The 13,596-nt window shown below is 40.4% G+C and overlaps 1 protein-coding gene across 1 annotated transcript in view; it reads right to left on the bottom strand.

Annotated features, from left to right (window-relative positions):
* Window positions 1-360: 360 nt before the first annotated feature.
* DHRS9 (dehydrogenase/reductase 9) overlaps window positions 361-13,596 on the bottom strand; it is a 28,594-nt gene continuing 15,358 nt past the window's right edge. The window contains exons 4-5 of the mRNA XM_024928038.4: window positions 6,331-6,494; window positions 361-2,736 (exon numbers count right to left, since the gene is read on the bottom strand). Coding sequence (XP_024783806.1) covers window positions 2,513-2,736; window positions 6,331-6,494 — 388 coding nt within the window. The 3' untranslated portion in view covers window positions 361-2,512. The remainder of the gene's footprint in view (window positions 2,737-6,330; window positions 6,495-13,596) is intronic.

Genomic DNA, 13,596 nt, shown 5'->3' with positions numbered 1-13,596 from the left:
GTGATTATGGTAAGATAGAGAGAAGTCTAGGAACCCATGCCCAAGATGCCTGATATAGTGACTGTCTGATATCCTTGTCCCTCCCTTTCTCCCTACCACACGTCTTGTGCCTCTGTAGAGACTTATGCCTCTATGCCCCCAACACCCCACCTTCTCATGTATTTTAAAAACCTTTAAAAATTGCTTAGGTGAATATATTTGGTATTATTTTGGAATAATATCACACATGGTGACATTTGTTTTAAGGAGAGAATTTTTTAGTTGGATGAAACAGGGAGTTACCAAATTGTAGCTACTGGAAGGAAAGAACAAAGAACTCAGGTCTAGGCAAAACAAAAGAAAGAACACAATCAGGTAGGCCCAAGAATATGACTGAAATGGTTAGAAGCTTGGCAAAGATAGTTGCTTCAGAGTCTAAACATCTTGGTAGCCCTGGGAGGTCTGGAAAGTCAGGGAGCAGCTTGTCAAGAATTCTAAAGCAGTGAAATGAAGCCAAGATGTGAATTCAAGGTGAGGAGGGGCCCCAGCAGACAACATTGGTGAACTTTACCTCTAAGAACAGACTACGGGGTGGTTAACTGCAACAAGAAGAAACCAGAAATCTACAAGTGAGCTGTCTCTGGGGCTAGGTCCAAGATGGGGATGACCTCACAGGCAGGCAGGTTAGCTAACTTTGCCCGAGAATTCTTCCATCTCATTCTTGCTGTGATTTTTTTTTCATTTTGATGCAAAAATGATGAGTATATCGTTCTTCAAAATTATGAAATGTATATTTAAGTGGATTGACACCATTTGTAATTTGATTTTTCACTCACCAATATGTTGTAAACTTGAAAGGAGAAAATTACCTCATAAGCAGATATTTCTGGAAAGGTGGTTAAAAATGAATAGAATTACTAATACCTTCAAACGGACATGGTTTCAAGCAGCAGATATTAAATATTTTTTCTTTTCTTTTCTTTTTTTTTTTTTTTTTTTTTTTTTTTTGAGACAAGGTCTTGCTCCGTCTTCCAGGCTGGAGTGCAGTGGCATGATCACAGCTCAATGCAGCCTCAACCTCCTGGCTCAAGTGATCCTCTGCCTCAGCCTCCCAAGTTGCTGGGACTACAGATGTACGCTACCATGCCAAGCTAACTCTTTAGTTTTTGTAAAGACAAGATTTCACTATATTGCCCAAGCTGGTTTTGAACTCCTGGGCTCAAGCGATGCTTCTGCCTTGACCTGCTGGGATTACAGGCAGACTTTCTTCGCAATATGTTAAGCATGTGTGTATATGCCTGTGTGTGTGTGTGTGTGTGTGCACGTGCACACTTGCACATGTGCATTAGCTAATTTCTCTGGCTCTTTACACCATATTATTATGCAAAAAATGTTGCATTCTGCCACTGCAGGCTTCTTCTTGTAAATAGTCTACAAACCTTTGCGAGCAGTATTGGCTATTGGAATCGGGAAATGTCTGTTTAGGGAACTCTTTCTTTTGGATGGGGTGTGGGCCCAGGGTCTATTCAAGTTAGAAACATGAATATAAGCAAGATGCAGATCTAATCCCACTGTAACTGTAGACTAAAGAGAGCCTTTTTATTTAGCTCTATATCTTCATGGGGCTTCAAAGACCCTTCAAATGCAAGATTTCCAGCCATCTCAGGTGTAAGTTGTGCCACATGGTCTGGGTCTTGTTACTTTTACAATCATCAGAATAAACTAACCAAATGTAACATTTTTCTTCTTTTGGAATGATTAGTTACTATGTCATTACATCTTTCCACCAGAAAAGTGTGTGCATCAATGTTCTTAGGGGCTTGAACAGGATGTTCACCTCCATAGCTCCCTCTAGGAAGGCTTGTCTGAGTGTTGGGGAGTCTCTCTTCATATATATATATTTAGGTATATATTCTTTTTTTTGCAGTCCTCTTATTCCTTTTCCTATCTTTTTCTTTCCTTCTGTTTGCAGTTCTATCTAGTGTTTTACTGCTGCCCTTAGCTTATACCCGTGTCACACAATGCTTGATCACCCTCCCTTTTCCTGTCCTTTTCAAAGCTTATCAGAACTGAGCTTTGGTCCTTCAGAGTCATCCTCAGCAAGGTAACAGAACATGTCTATCCACTCATGAAAATGTTTGACTTATCTTTTAATATTTAGATAAGAGATGATACTTAACATTCACAAGTTACTGTAAATGCTGGGGACCATAAGCATGGGGCAGGCCACGGTAAAGATCATTTTGAATGAGCAAGTCTTTCAATTTCCCTTACATCACACCAAGCAGGCAAAGCCTAAATACAGGGCAGGACTTGCCTATGTGATGTACCATTCCAGCCCTCCTTTTCAAAGAAAACTTGAGCAGGTACCCTGGGATACCACCAGCGATGGTGGGACTCCCTTTTGCAATCCAAATAAGCACGATCTAAATGAGTCCAGGTTGGAGCAGATAAGGAATGGGGTTGAAAAGGAGATGTGTTCTTGAAATCGGCCAATTTCATAGCCTGGAGGAGACATTTGTGGTTAGCTGAGTCACACTGCCTTGGGATTAGCCAGCTCTGCTTTCTGTTTCAACAATAAAAAGTCTTGCAAAGCTGCTGGCATGTGAGACAGAGGTATCCAGAAAATTTTGGCATCTTTTCCAGCGGCATAATGAGTCTTAGGGAAGAGACTTGTTAGAGCGTGGTCCATGCACTCTACCACCGGAGAGAGGTCCATGTTCACATAGGATTTATTGCCTTTCAGTTTGTCTAGACCTAAAAAGAGACAAAAGCACATTTACTCTTTGGTAGAAGGGGAAAGCAGAGTGGAAGTCTAGGGTGCAAAGGGGAGGATGGATACAAGGGGATTTATTCTGAATTGTCCATTATAATTGAGGCTCATTTTGAGGATTTACTATCTATTCCTCAGAAAATGATATTGCAATGCTTTCTTTAGACCAGCAGCTCTCAAGATTGGGTTGGCAGCAGATTCTTCTAGAGAGCTCATTAAAACCCAGGTTTCTCGGTTCCACCTCCAGAGTTTCTGACTGAGGTATGAGGTGGGGCCCAAGAATGAGCATTTCTAACAAATTTCCAGATGATGCTGATGCTGCTGGTCCAGGGATCAAACTTTGATCCCTCAGTGCTTTAGAGCAATGAGGAAACGATACTTCATAAAGCCCATGAGGCCCCTAAGCCTAGAAAGTTGTATGTTTGATTTCTAATTTGTTTTAGGGGATTATGTGTCTAGAGAAAATGTGGGTTGCACATGTGCTTGTGCATGTATGTGCATGTATGTGCATGCATGTGTGGATGTAATTGTGCACTTGTATACTTGTATAGGCTTCTATAATCTGTAAATAAAGAGAGAATCATCCCCAAATGTACTGACTCAGGAAGCTAAAAGGATCCCAGTTCTCATGCAAATGAGATGTTTGAATAATGAGCGAAGATACCTTTAGAGAGGCAGGGATTTTACAAGGGATTAGTGGTGGTTTAAAACCCCAGTCTTTTCAATACATGGTATTGGGAAAACAGTATATCCACATGAAGAAGAATGAAACTGAATCTTACACCATATAAAAAAATCAACTTAAAATGAATTGAAGACTTAAACATAAGACCTGAAATTATAAAACTGCCAAAAGAGGCCTGGCATGGTGGCTTACACCTGTAATTACAGCACTTTGGGAGGCTGAGGTGGGAAGATCACTTGATCCCAGGGAGTTCAAGACCATCCTGGGCACCATAGTGTGACCTCTTCTCCATTAAAAAAAAAAAACTACTAGAAGAAAACATAAAGGAAATACTTCTTGACATTGGTCTGGACAATGATTTCTTTGGATATGACCCCAAAAACACAAAGCTAAACAACAGCAAAACTAGATAAGTGGGACTGTATCCAGCTAAAAAGCTTCTGCACAGCAAAGGAAACAGTTGAAAGAGTGAAGAGAAAACATACAGAATGGGAAAAAAATATTTGCAAACTTTATATCTTAGGCACAGTTAATATCCAAAATGTATAAGAAACTCAACAGCAAGAAAAGAAATAACCTGATTAAAAATGGGAAGAGAATCTGAACAGACTTTTCTCAAAAGAAGATACAAATGGCCAACAGGTATATGAAAAAAATGTTTGTCACCACTAATCATCAGGGAAATGCAAATTAAAACCAAAATGAGATATCACCTCACATTTGTTAGAATGGCTACTATCAAAAGACAAAAGATAACAAGTATTGATAAGGGCATGGAGAAAACCTCTTGCATACTGTTTGTGAGAATGTAAATTACTACAGTCATTATGGAAAATGGCATAGAGATTTCCCCCCCAAATTCAAAGTAGAGCTATCATATGATTCTCACATACTTTTAAACCATACCTGAGCTGTGTCTTCTCAAGGGAAAGTCTATGATGTTAGATCTTTCTTTCAACTTCAAGTCCCACTGGCCACAAGTTGTTCAAAGAACCTAATAAGTCTTAGTGGCTATTTTAAACTCCTACTATCCCAGCTTGGGAAATTAAGAAAAGATGACCTTCAATTTGTGGTCTACTTTGGGACCGTGACTTTGGCTGATCTCCAAGTCCTGACTTGAAAACTCTAGTGAGAACAACCAGTGTAAAACTGAGCTCAATGCCTTTTGGTATTTCTGAGACAGAACACATGAACCAGGAACCAAGCCAAAAATAATTGGAGATGGAAGTCAGTGATATATTCAAAGGCATTTAAAAAGTATCGGTATCAATATCAAACAGAGAAAGCTCTTTTAAATGAGGGGTTTTGTTTCTGAAGTATTAAGTTCCATCTTAGATGGAACCTACATAGAACCTTCAGAGTCAGGAACTGAAAAGTAGAGTATTTGATGGCAGTGGCTCTAAACCTATAGTGACATGTCAGCACTAAGATGTTTGTAAGACCAGACATTTCAGTTGATATATAGATAATGTGTGTACCTCTGTGTGTGTGCATGTGTGTGTGTGTGTGTGTGTGTTTGGGGTAATGGTGGTTGGAGGAGTCAGTCATTTTAAAAACCTCTCCAGGTGGGTCTGACTTGGCTTTCGGCTCTGCCTTGAAAACTCCTGACCATGAACCTTGCCACAGTTGACAGTCTTACCAAGTCCACTGATCAAGAGGCCTGAGCACAGTTTGGAGGGAAAGAACTACCCATAGTTAGGTGGAACCCTGCTCAACTCAAAGCAGGAGGTCAGTGAGTACTTGAGGAATATCAAGTAAACTTTAACCGACCCAAGAAGTTTGTGGCGGAGGGGAAGGCCTGATAACAGGAGTGTAACCAAAGTCCTTAATGCCTTGTTCACATTATAGTGCCATGGCCAAGCATAAATGGCAGGGTCAGGCTGCCTGGGTCCAAATCTAGCTCTTCCACTTACTGGTGGTACAATTTTGGTAGGTTATTCTCTATGCCTCTATTTCTATAAAATGAAGACGATAATAGAGTTTTTTGGGGGATTTTAAATGAGTGTCCATGTAAAGCACTTAGAATGGTGACAAGTACATAGTAAATATTTACTATTTGTTAGTCGTCATTATGTCATCTTTATTATTATTCTCCCATCTCTGACTCAATCTCTTGACCAGGAAGGCTCCTGGTGTCTTCCATCTTCTCCTCCATGTGTTCCTGCTCCAGAAAGTTTCCACCCAAGTAATTATTTCCTGTCCTTTCCTCTTATTCAAACCTGACCTGCCCCATTAGGGCTTAACCAGCAATGCTCTTTTCCTGGTCTAAATTCCCTGGGGAATTAGAAACCACACCATCTAGCACCATTTCTGGGCTGTTAGATTACACCTAAGAAGTAAAGGATTAATTTTATTGTGTGCTACATTGTTTCATTGTTTTACATTCTCGCTTGGTTACTTCTTGTTGTCAGCTAGATTGTAAACTAAAGGTCAGAGGCTGAACCTTTTCCATCTTTTGTAACCACCATAAATCCTTAATGCCAAGTGTACAGCTGGTGCTTGAGGAAAAGAGGAGGTATGGCAAAGGTGAAGACCGTGGCTCGACTTGCCTTCCTGGGCTCAGGTCCAGGCATGACTAGGAGGTGTTGTGTAATCTTGAGCAGGACATTTCACTTTCTCAAACCTCTGCTCGTTACTCTAATAGTTTTTGAGGAGTAAATAACATAATTCATAAGACACTTAGCAGATAACTTGGCAGTTTGTAATTGCTCAGTAAATGTTTATAAACAGAAGCAAGAGATGACACTGAAATTAATAGGAGATCCCTGATCCATGGTTAAGATCCTTATTGGGGTATTACTCAGAACCTTGTTATTTCATCTGTATTTGAATCTCCTTCATGCTGTTCAGGACAAAGAATTCTAGAGGACATTGGCACCGCCCAGAAACTCACTTTTTTCAATGTAACCTTCTCCATATTGTTGTTTGATGTCTGGAGACAGCTGCTCCCAAATGGCGAGTTTTTTTTCAATTACCTTTACTGGATCTGCCAAGTTTGTTTTGAACAATCCTGGTTCAATGCATGAGACGTGCACACCAAAAGCTTTCATGTCCCGTCTGTGAAAAGAACCCATTGAAGATGTTTAATCCGGGTTTGTTTAGAAAATATTTGCTATTTGAGTGACTATTTTCTCACGAATCTTTTCATGGAATCACAGATTTGGGTGCATTTGAAAGAAATATCTTATTCTCTCTCCCTTTCATTTTGCAAGTGAGGAAACTGAGGTTCAGAGTGGTGAAGTGAGGACTAGTTAACGGCAGGACAGGAAAGGGATCTGGGTGGACACCACCCCCAGTCCACTGTTGTTCTTCCTAGAGTGTTCTCCACGCTCTCATCATTGACTAAGTGGACATCCAGGTTATGAACAGGTTTCTTATCAGTACTTAAACCACCTTATGGTGAAATCAACTAATGATAGCCTGGATGGACAAGTTCACCTCCATTCTAGCAACGTAAGGAGATTGCAGCACAAATGAGGATGTGCTGAAGGACACAATACGATAATCCCTGATGTGACTAACCTGCTCCCTATGCTGTTGAGCAAGTTTTGTTTTATTTTATTTTATTTTATTTTATTTTATTTTATATCATGCTGCAGCAGAAAACTAAAAGCCTACTCATTCTCTAGGCATCAAGGTTTTACAGGAATCATGGTGCCCCTTTCTTTAAAGCAAACCAATATACAGATGTTCCATGACTTCAGGTGGGGTCACATCCTGATAAACTCATTGTAAGTTGAAAATATCCTATGTCAAAAAATGCATTTAATATACCTAACCTGTCAAACATCATGGCTTAGCCTAGCCTACATTAAACGTCCTCAGGACACTTACATTGGCCCACAGTGGGGCAAAATCATCTGGCCACACAGTGCCCTGCAGCATAGCAGTTCTTTGCCCTGTGATTGCAACGGCTGACGGGGAGCTGGGGTTTACTGCCACCGCACAGCATCGCGAGAGAGTATTGTACATATTGCTGCTGGTAAAAGATCAAAATTCCAAATTCTAAGAAAAGTTTATAATGCATGCATCTCACTTTCACACCATTGTAAAGTTGAAAAGTCATGTTTAACATTGCAAGTCAGGGACCACCTGTACAGCAAACCAGTATATGAATAGTCATTTCCTAAATTTGATTTATTTTCCTACCAGGAATATATAATATAAGGAAGTATTTATTCATTTTATAGAACTCTTCACCATAAGATTTTTTAAAAGCTCTATTAGTGGACTTAAAATGTAATTTATTTTTTCTTAGGTTCTGCTTTCTAGCAACATTATTATTGTAAAGTTTGAAATAAATTTTACTAAAAATGCCAGTTAGCTTGACCTTGAAATATTCCAAAAGGTATGTGACTTGTACTAAAATTAAAAAAGATTATTTCCCAACTTACTTTTGTTTTATTCACCTGTTGCCCAATTTCCTCTAGATTGTGGAAGTAGCAGTGCCAAGAGGCTATTTAGGAAGACTTTTCTCCCCACCCACTCATAAAAACAACGTACTAGGGACAAGTGGCCTTACGCCCTCCAACTAAGCTTACCAGGTAAGTAAAAACCGTATTAAATCAGTATGCATGCTGGGAAAATACAGTTTTAAGGAGCCCCAACCCTCTCTCAAATGGACTGCTGCCCCTAAACCCTCCTATATATAGAAATTGTGACGCTGACACTGGATTGTGGCGCACCTACATAACACCATTTAAAATACTAGTTCCATGATTCATTTAAGAAAAATACTCTTTATTGACTACTATTAGGCATGGCATACCTGCATGGCAAAGCTCACAAACCCTTCAGTTGAAATCTTTTTTAAAAGTGAGTAAATCTCTAATTACATATACTACAATTTTATTATGATACTGCTGGTTGTAGAGTGGAACCAAAGGTCAACCAAAGAGACCAATGGAGGTTTTTTATGACCTTGCTACTCAAAGTGTGATCCCTGAACCATGGGCAGCACCTGGAGCTTGTTAGAAATGCAGGGTCTCAGGCTCCTCTCCAGATCCACTTAATCAAAATCTGCATTTTGAAAAGATCCCCAGGTGATTCAAATGCACATTAGTTTTTTGGAAGAATTGTTCCAATATTTTTGTGCTTATTTCCTAGGAGAATCAAACTTGGCAACCTGATCAAATGGCAAAATGAAGTTGCTCTATCTTTATTAATTTCAGAGGAGTAATTTTAACCTTTTATTAGTAAACTAAACCTAGGTCCATGGTATAGATCATAAACTCTAAAATATGCCTTCAACAAATAATAGTCAAATAAATAAATGGATGAATCAAAGGAAAAACTATAACTAACTTTGTCTTCTCACTTGCCTATTGTGGCACCACTCAGCTGAATATCTTCCGCTTGCTTCTCTAGTCCTTTCCTCCACCCTCTGTCTGCACCATATCCTGGGAATCTTACCTGCACTAAGTATACTCTGGCTTCTGTTGAGTTCAGTCTATTGAAAGTGCCAGTGGGGGATCAGGAAAGAGGTGAGGGGGTCAGAGTAGTTATCCTCCTGTGGTGTCAACACTGGTTATTTTTATCCCTTAACTGAAGACAACAGCCTCTGCGTCTCCAGGTTCTGGAAACTGCCCTGTCTCCTTGTCCCTTCAGTCCTCTGAAGAGAAATACCCCTACTGTCATTAGCCCCTAGATTGTATCCTTTGAGATTTCAGTAGATACCTCACACATGTTTATAAGTCCTTTAAGCATACTCTGTGCCTTTTACCCAGTTTTGATGTGCCACCATTTCCTGCCAGAATCTTGACTGAAAGAACCACTTGTACTTTAGGGAATTTGAACTGATGGTGATAAGTTCTGGTTCCAGGTAAGATGGATTAAGCACACTTCCCCCAGTCTCTCCCACGGAATGAAGCTATAAAGCTTGGACAGCATGCTTGGAGAAGCTATTTAAGAACTAATGGTTTTCTACTGAAGGTTTAAATAGGATGGTACTGTTGTGTCTGCAACTGACAGTAAACCAATGGAGAAGCCTATTCTGATCTAGCCTCTCTGTATGATTCCCTAAATATCTGACAAACTGACCAGTTGAATATAAATTCGCTGCCACTCTGAGCATCATGTATTAAGGCAAAAAGTAAAAAGGAGTTAAACTTGGGTTCAAATCTCAGTTCTGCCACTTACCAGCTTGGTGACCTTGCGCAAATTAATTAAACTCTTTTAGTTTTAGTGGCATCATCTATACACTGGGAATAACTTAAAGTACTAAATAGGGTAGAGGTGGAGCACGATGGCCAAATAGAAGCCTTCATTGATCATCCTCCCCACAGGAACACCAAATTAAACAACTATTCACGCAAAAAAACCTTCATAAAACCAAAAATCGGATGAGTGATCACAGTCCCTAACTTTATATCACTTTAACTTTATATCACTTTAACTTCATATCACTGAGAGAGGCCCTGAAGAGGGTAGGAAAGACAGTCTTGAATTGTTGATGCTACTCCTCCTCCACAGACCAGCAGTAACTGTGTGGCATGGAGGCAGAATCTGCGTACTTGGGGTGGGAGGGAGAGCGCAGTGATTGTGGGACTTTGCGTTGGAACTCAGTGCTGCCCTGTCACAGTGGAAAGCAACACCAGGCAGAACTCAGCCAGCACCCATAGAGGGAGCATTCAAACCAGCCCTAGCCGGAGGAGGAATTGCCCATTTCAGTAGTTGGAACCTGAGTGCCAGCAAGCCTCAACAGTGTGGGCTAACGTGCTGTGGGGTTCTAAATAAACTTCAAAGGCAGTCCAGGTCACAAGGATTGCAATTCCTGGGCAAGTCCTGGTGCTGTGCTCGGAGACAGTGGACTTGGGGGGCAAGCAACCTAGTAAGATGCCAGCTTGGGCAGCCAGGAGAGTGCTTGTGCCACCCCTCCCCCAGCCCCAGACAGCACAGCCCACAGCTCTTGGAGAGACTCCTTCCCTCTGCTTGAGGAGAGGTAAGGGGAGAATAAAGAGGACTTTGTCTTGTGACTTGGATAACAGCTTAGCCACAGTAGGATAGGGCACCAGGTAGAGTTCTGAGGCCCCTATTCCAGGCCCTACCTCCTGGACAACATTTCTAGACTTGTCCTGAGCCAGAAGGAAACCCACTGCCTTGAAGGGAAGAAATTAGTCCTAGCAAAATTCATTACCTGCTGACTAAAGAGCCCTTGGGCCCTGAAAAATCAGGAGCAATACCCAAGGTACTCACCATGGGCCTTGGGTGAGACTCAGAAACATGCTGGCCTCAGGTGTGACCTAGGACATTCCCAGCTATGATGGCTATAGGGGGAGACTCCTTGTGCTTCAGAAAAGGAGACGGAAGCGTAAAGGAGATGTTGTCTTGCAGCTTAGGTGCCAGCTTGGTTTGACTACAATGGGGTAGAGCACCAAGTGGGCACTTAGCGTCTCCAATTCCAGGCCTTGGCTCTTAGATGGCATTTCTCAACCTATCCTGGGCCAGAGGGGAGCCCAGTGCCCTGAAATGAGAGTCTCAACCCTAACAACATTCACCACAAGCTGATTGAAGAGCCCTTGGGCTTTGAGTAAACATTGGTCATAGCCAGGCAATACTTCCCGCAGGCCTGAGGTGGTAGTAGCTATGGTGAGAGACTCCTCTGCTTGTGAAAAGGGGAGGGAAAAGTGGGAAAGACTTTGTATTGTGGTTTGGATGCTGGCTCAACCACAGTAGAATAGAGTACCAGGTAGATTCCTAAGGTTTCTGACTCCAGCCCCTGGCTTCCACATGGCATCTCTGGACACCTCACCCAAGGGTAGGGAGAACTTGCCACCCCGAAGGGAAGGACACAAGTCTTATTGGCTGGCTTCACCACCTGCTAATTGTAGAGCCTCAGGGCTTTGAGTAAACATAGGCAGTAGCCAGGCAATATTACAGAGGGCCTTGGGTCTGACTCAGTGCAGTCCCAATGATGGTGGTCAGGAGTGCTTGTGTCACTCTTCCACCAGCTCTAGGCAGCTCAGTATATAGGCAGAAGCTCCACTTGTTTGGGAGAAAGTAAGGGAAGAGAACAAGAGTCTTTTCCTGGTAAACCAGATAATTCTTCTGGATCTTATCCAAGACCATCAAGGTGGTACCTCTATGAGCCTACAAGAGGCACAGTCTTACTGGGCTTGGGGTGCCCCCTAATGAAGATATGGCTTCAGGAACTAAAAAGTTAGATCACAACAGCCAAGTCCCTTCAAATACCTGGAAAGACTTCCCCAGAAGGATGAGTACAAACAAGCCCAGACTGTGAAGACTGCAATAAATACCTAACTCTTCAATGCACAGACATAAAAAAAAAAATCCACAAGCATCAAGACCACCCAGAAAAACAGGACCTCACCAAATGAATGAAATAAGACACAAGAGACCAATCCTGGTGAGAAAGAGACATGAGACCTTTCAGACAGAGAATTCAAAATAGCTGTTTTGAGGAAACTCAGTGAAATTCAAGATAACACAAAGAAGGAATTCAGAATCCTATCAGATAAATTTGACAACGAGACAAATAATTAAAAAGAATCAAGCAGGAATCCTGGAGTTGAAAAATGCAATTCACATAATAAAGAATGAGTCAGTCTCTTACCAGCAGAATTGATCAAGCAAAATAAAAAAATTAGTAAGCTTGAAGACAGGCTATTTGAAAACACACAGTCAGAGGAGACAAAAGAAAAAAAAAAAGAATGAGGCATAGCTGCAGAATCTAAAAAATAGCCTCAAAAGGGCAAATCTGAGTTACTGGCTTTATAGAGGAGGTAGAGAGAGAGAGAGATGGGGTAGAAAGTTCATTCAACAGAGAACTTCCCAAACCTAGAGGAAGACACCAATATCCAAGTACAAGAAAGTTATAGAACACTAAGCAGATTTAACCCAAAGAAGACTACCTCAAGGCATTTATTAATCAAGCTCCCAAAGGTCAAGTATAAAGAAAGGATCTTAAAAGCAGCAATATTTGTTTGGAGATTCCTCAAAAACAAATAACATACAATGGAGCTCCAACCCAATTTGGAAAGGAAGAAGTCAAATTATCCTTGTTTGCAGATGATATGATCTTATATTTGGAAAAACCTAAAGACTCCACACACATAAAAACTATTAGAACAAATAAATTCAGTAAAGTTGCAGGATACAAAATCAACATACAAAAATCAGTAGCTAACAGCAAACAATCCAAAAAAGATTTCTATTGCCAACAGCAAACAATTTCTGTATGCCAAGAGCAAACAATCCAAAAAAGAAATCAAGGAATTAATTCCATTTACAAGTTAAAAATAAAATAAAATGCCTAGGAGTTAACTTAAAGAAATGAGAGCTCTCTGCAATAAAAACTATAAAACATTGATAAAAGAAATTGAAGAGGATACAAAAAGTGGAAAGGTATTCCATGTTCATGGATTGGAAGAATCAGTATTATTAAAATGTGCACAATACCGATAGCAATCTACAGATTCAATGCAATTCCTATCAAAATACCAATGACATTCTTTACAGAAATAGAAAAAACAATCCTAAAATTTATATAGAAACGCAAAAGACCCAGAGTAGCCAAAGACACCCTGGACAAAAACAACAAAACTGGAGGAATCACATTACATGACTTCAAATTTTCTATAAAGCTATAGTAAACAAAACAGCATGGTACTGGTATAAAAATGGACACATAGACCAATGGAACAGGACAGAGAACCCAGAAACAAATCCATACATCTACAATGATTCGTTTTTGACAAAGGTGTCAAGAACATGTATTGGGGAAAGGATAGTCTTTTCAATAAATGATGCTAGGAAAACTGGATGTCCACATGCAGAAGAATCTCTTGTGCATATACAAAATCTCTTACCATATACAAAAATCATATCAAAATGGATTAAAGACTTAAATCTAAGACCTCAAACTATGAAACTACTACAAGAAAACATTGGAGAAACTCTCCAGGACAATTAGCTGGGCAAAGATTTCTTGAGTAATATGCCACAAACACAGGCAACTAAAGCAAAAATGGACAAATGGGATTACATCAATTTGAAAAGCTTCTGCACAGCAAAGGAAACAATAAAAAAAGTGAAAAGACAACACATAGAATGGGAGAAAATATTTGAAAGCTACCCATCTGACAAGGAATTAAAAATCAGAATATATAAGGAACTTAACTCTATGGGGAAAAGTCTAATA

This window comes from Pan paniscus, chromosome 13, assembly GCF_029289425.2.
Source record: "Pan paniscus chromosome 13, NHGRI_mPanPan1-v2.0_pri, whole genome shotgun sequence".
Lineage (NCBI taxonomy): Eukaryota > Metazoa > Chordata > Mammalia > Primates > Hominidae > Pan > Pan paniscus.
Note: the sequence above shows the minus strand (reverse complement) of the source record. Positions and strands in the feature narration are given on the sequence as shown.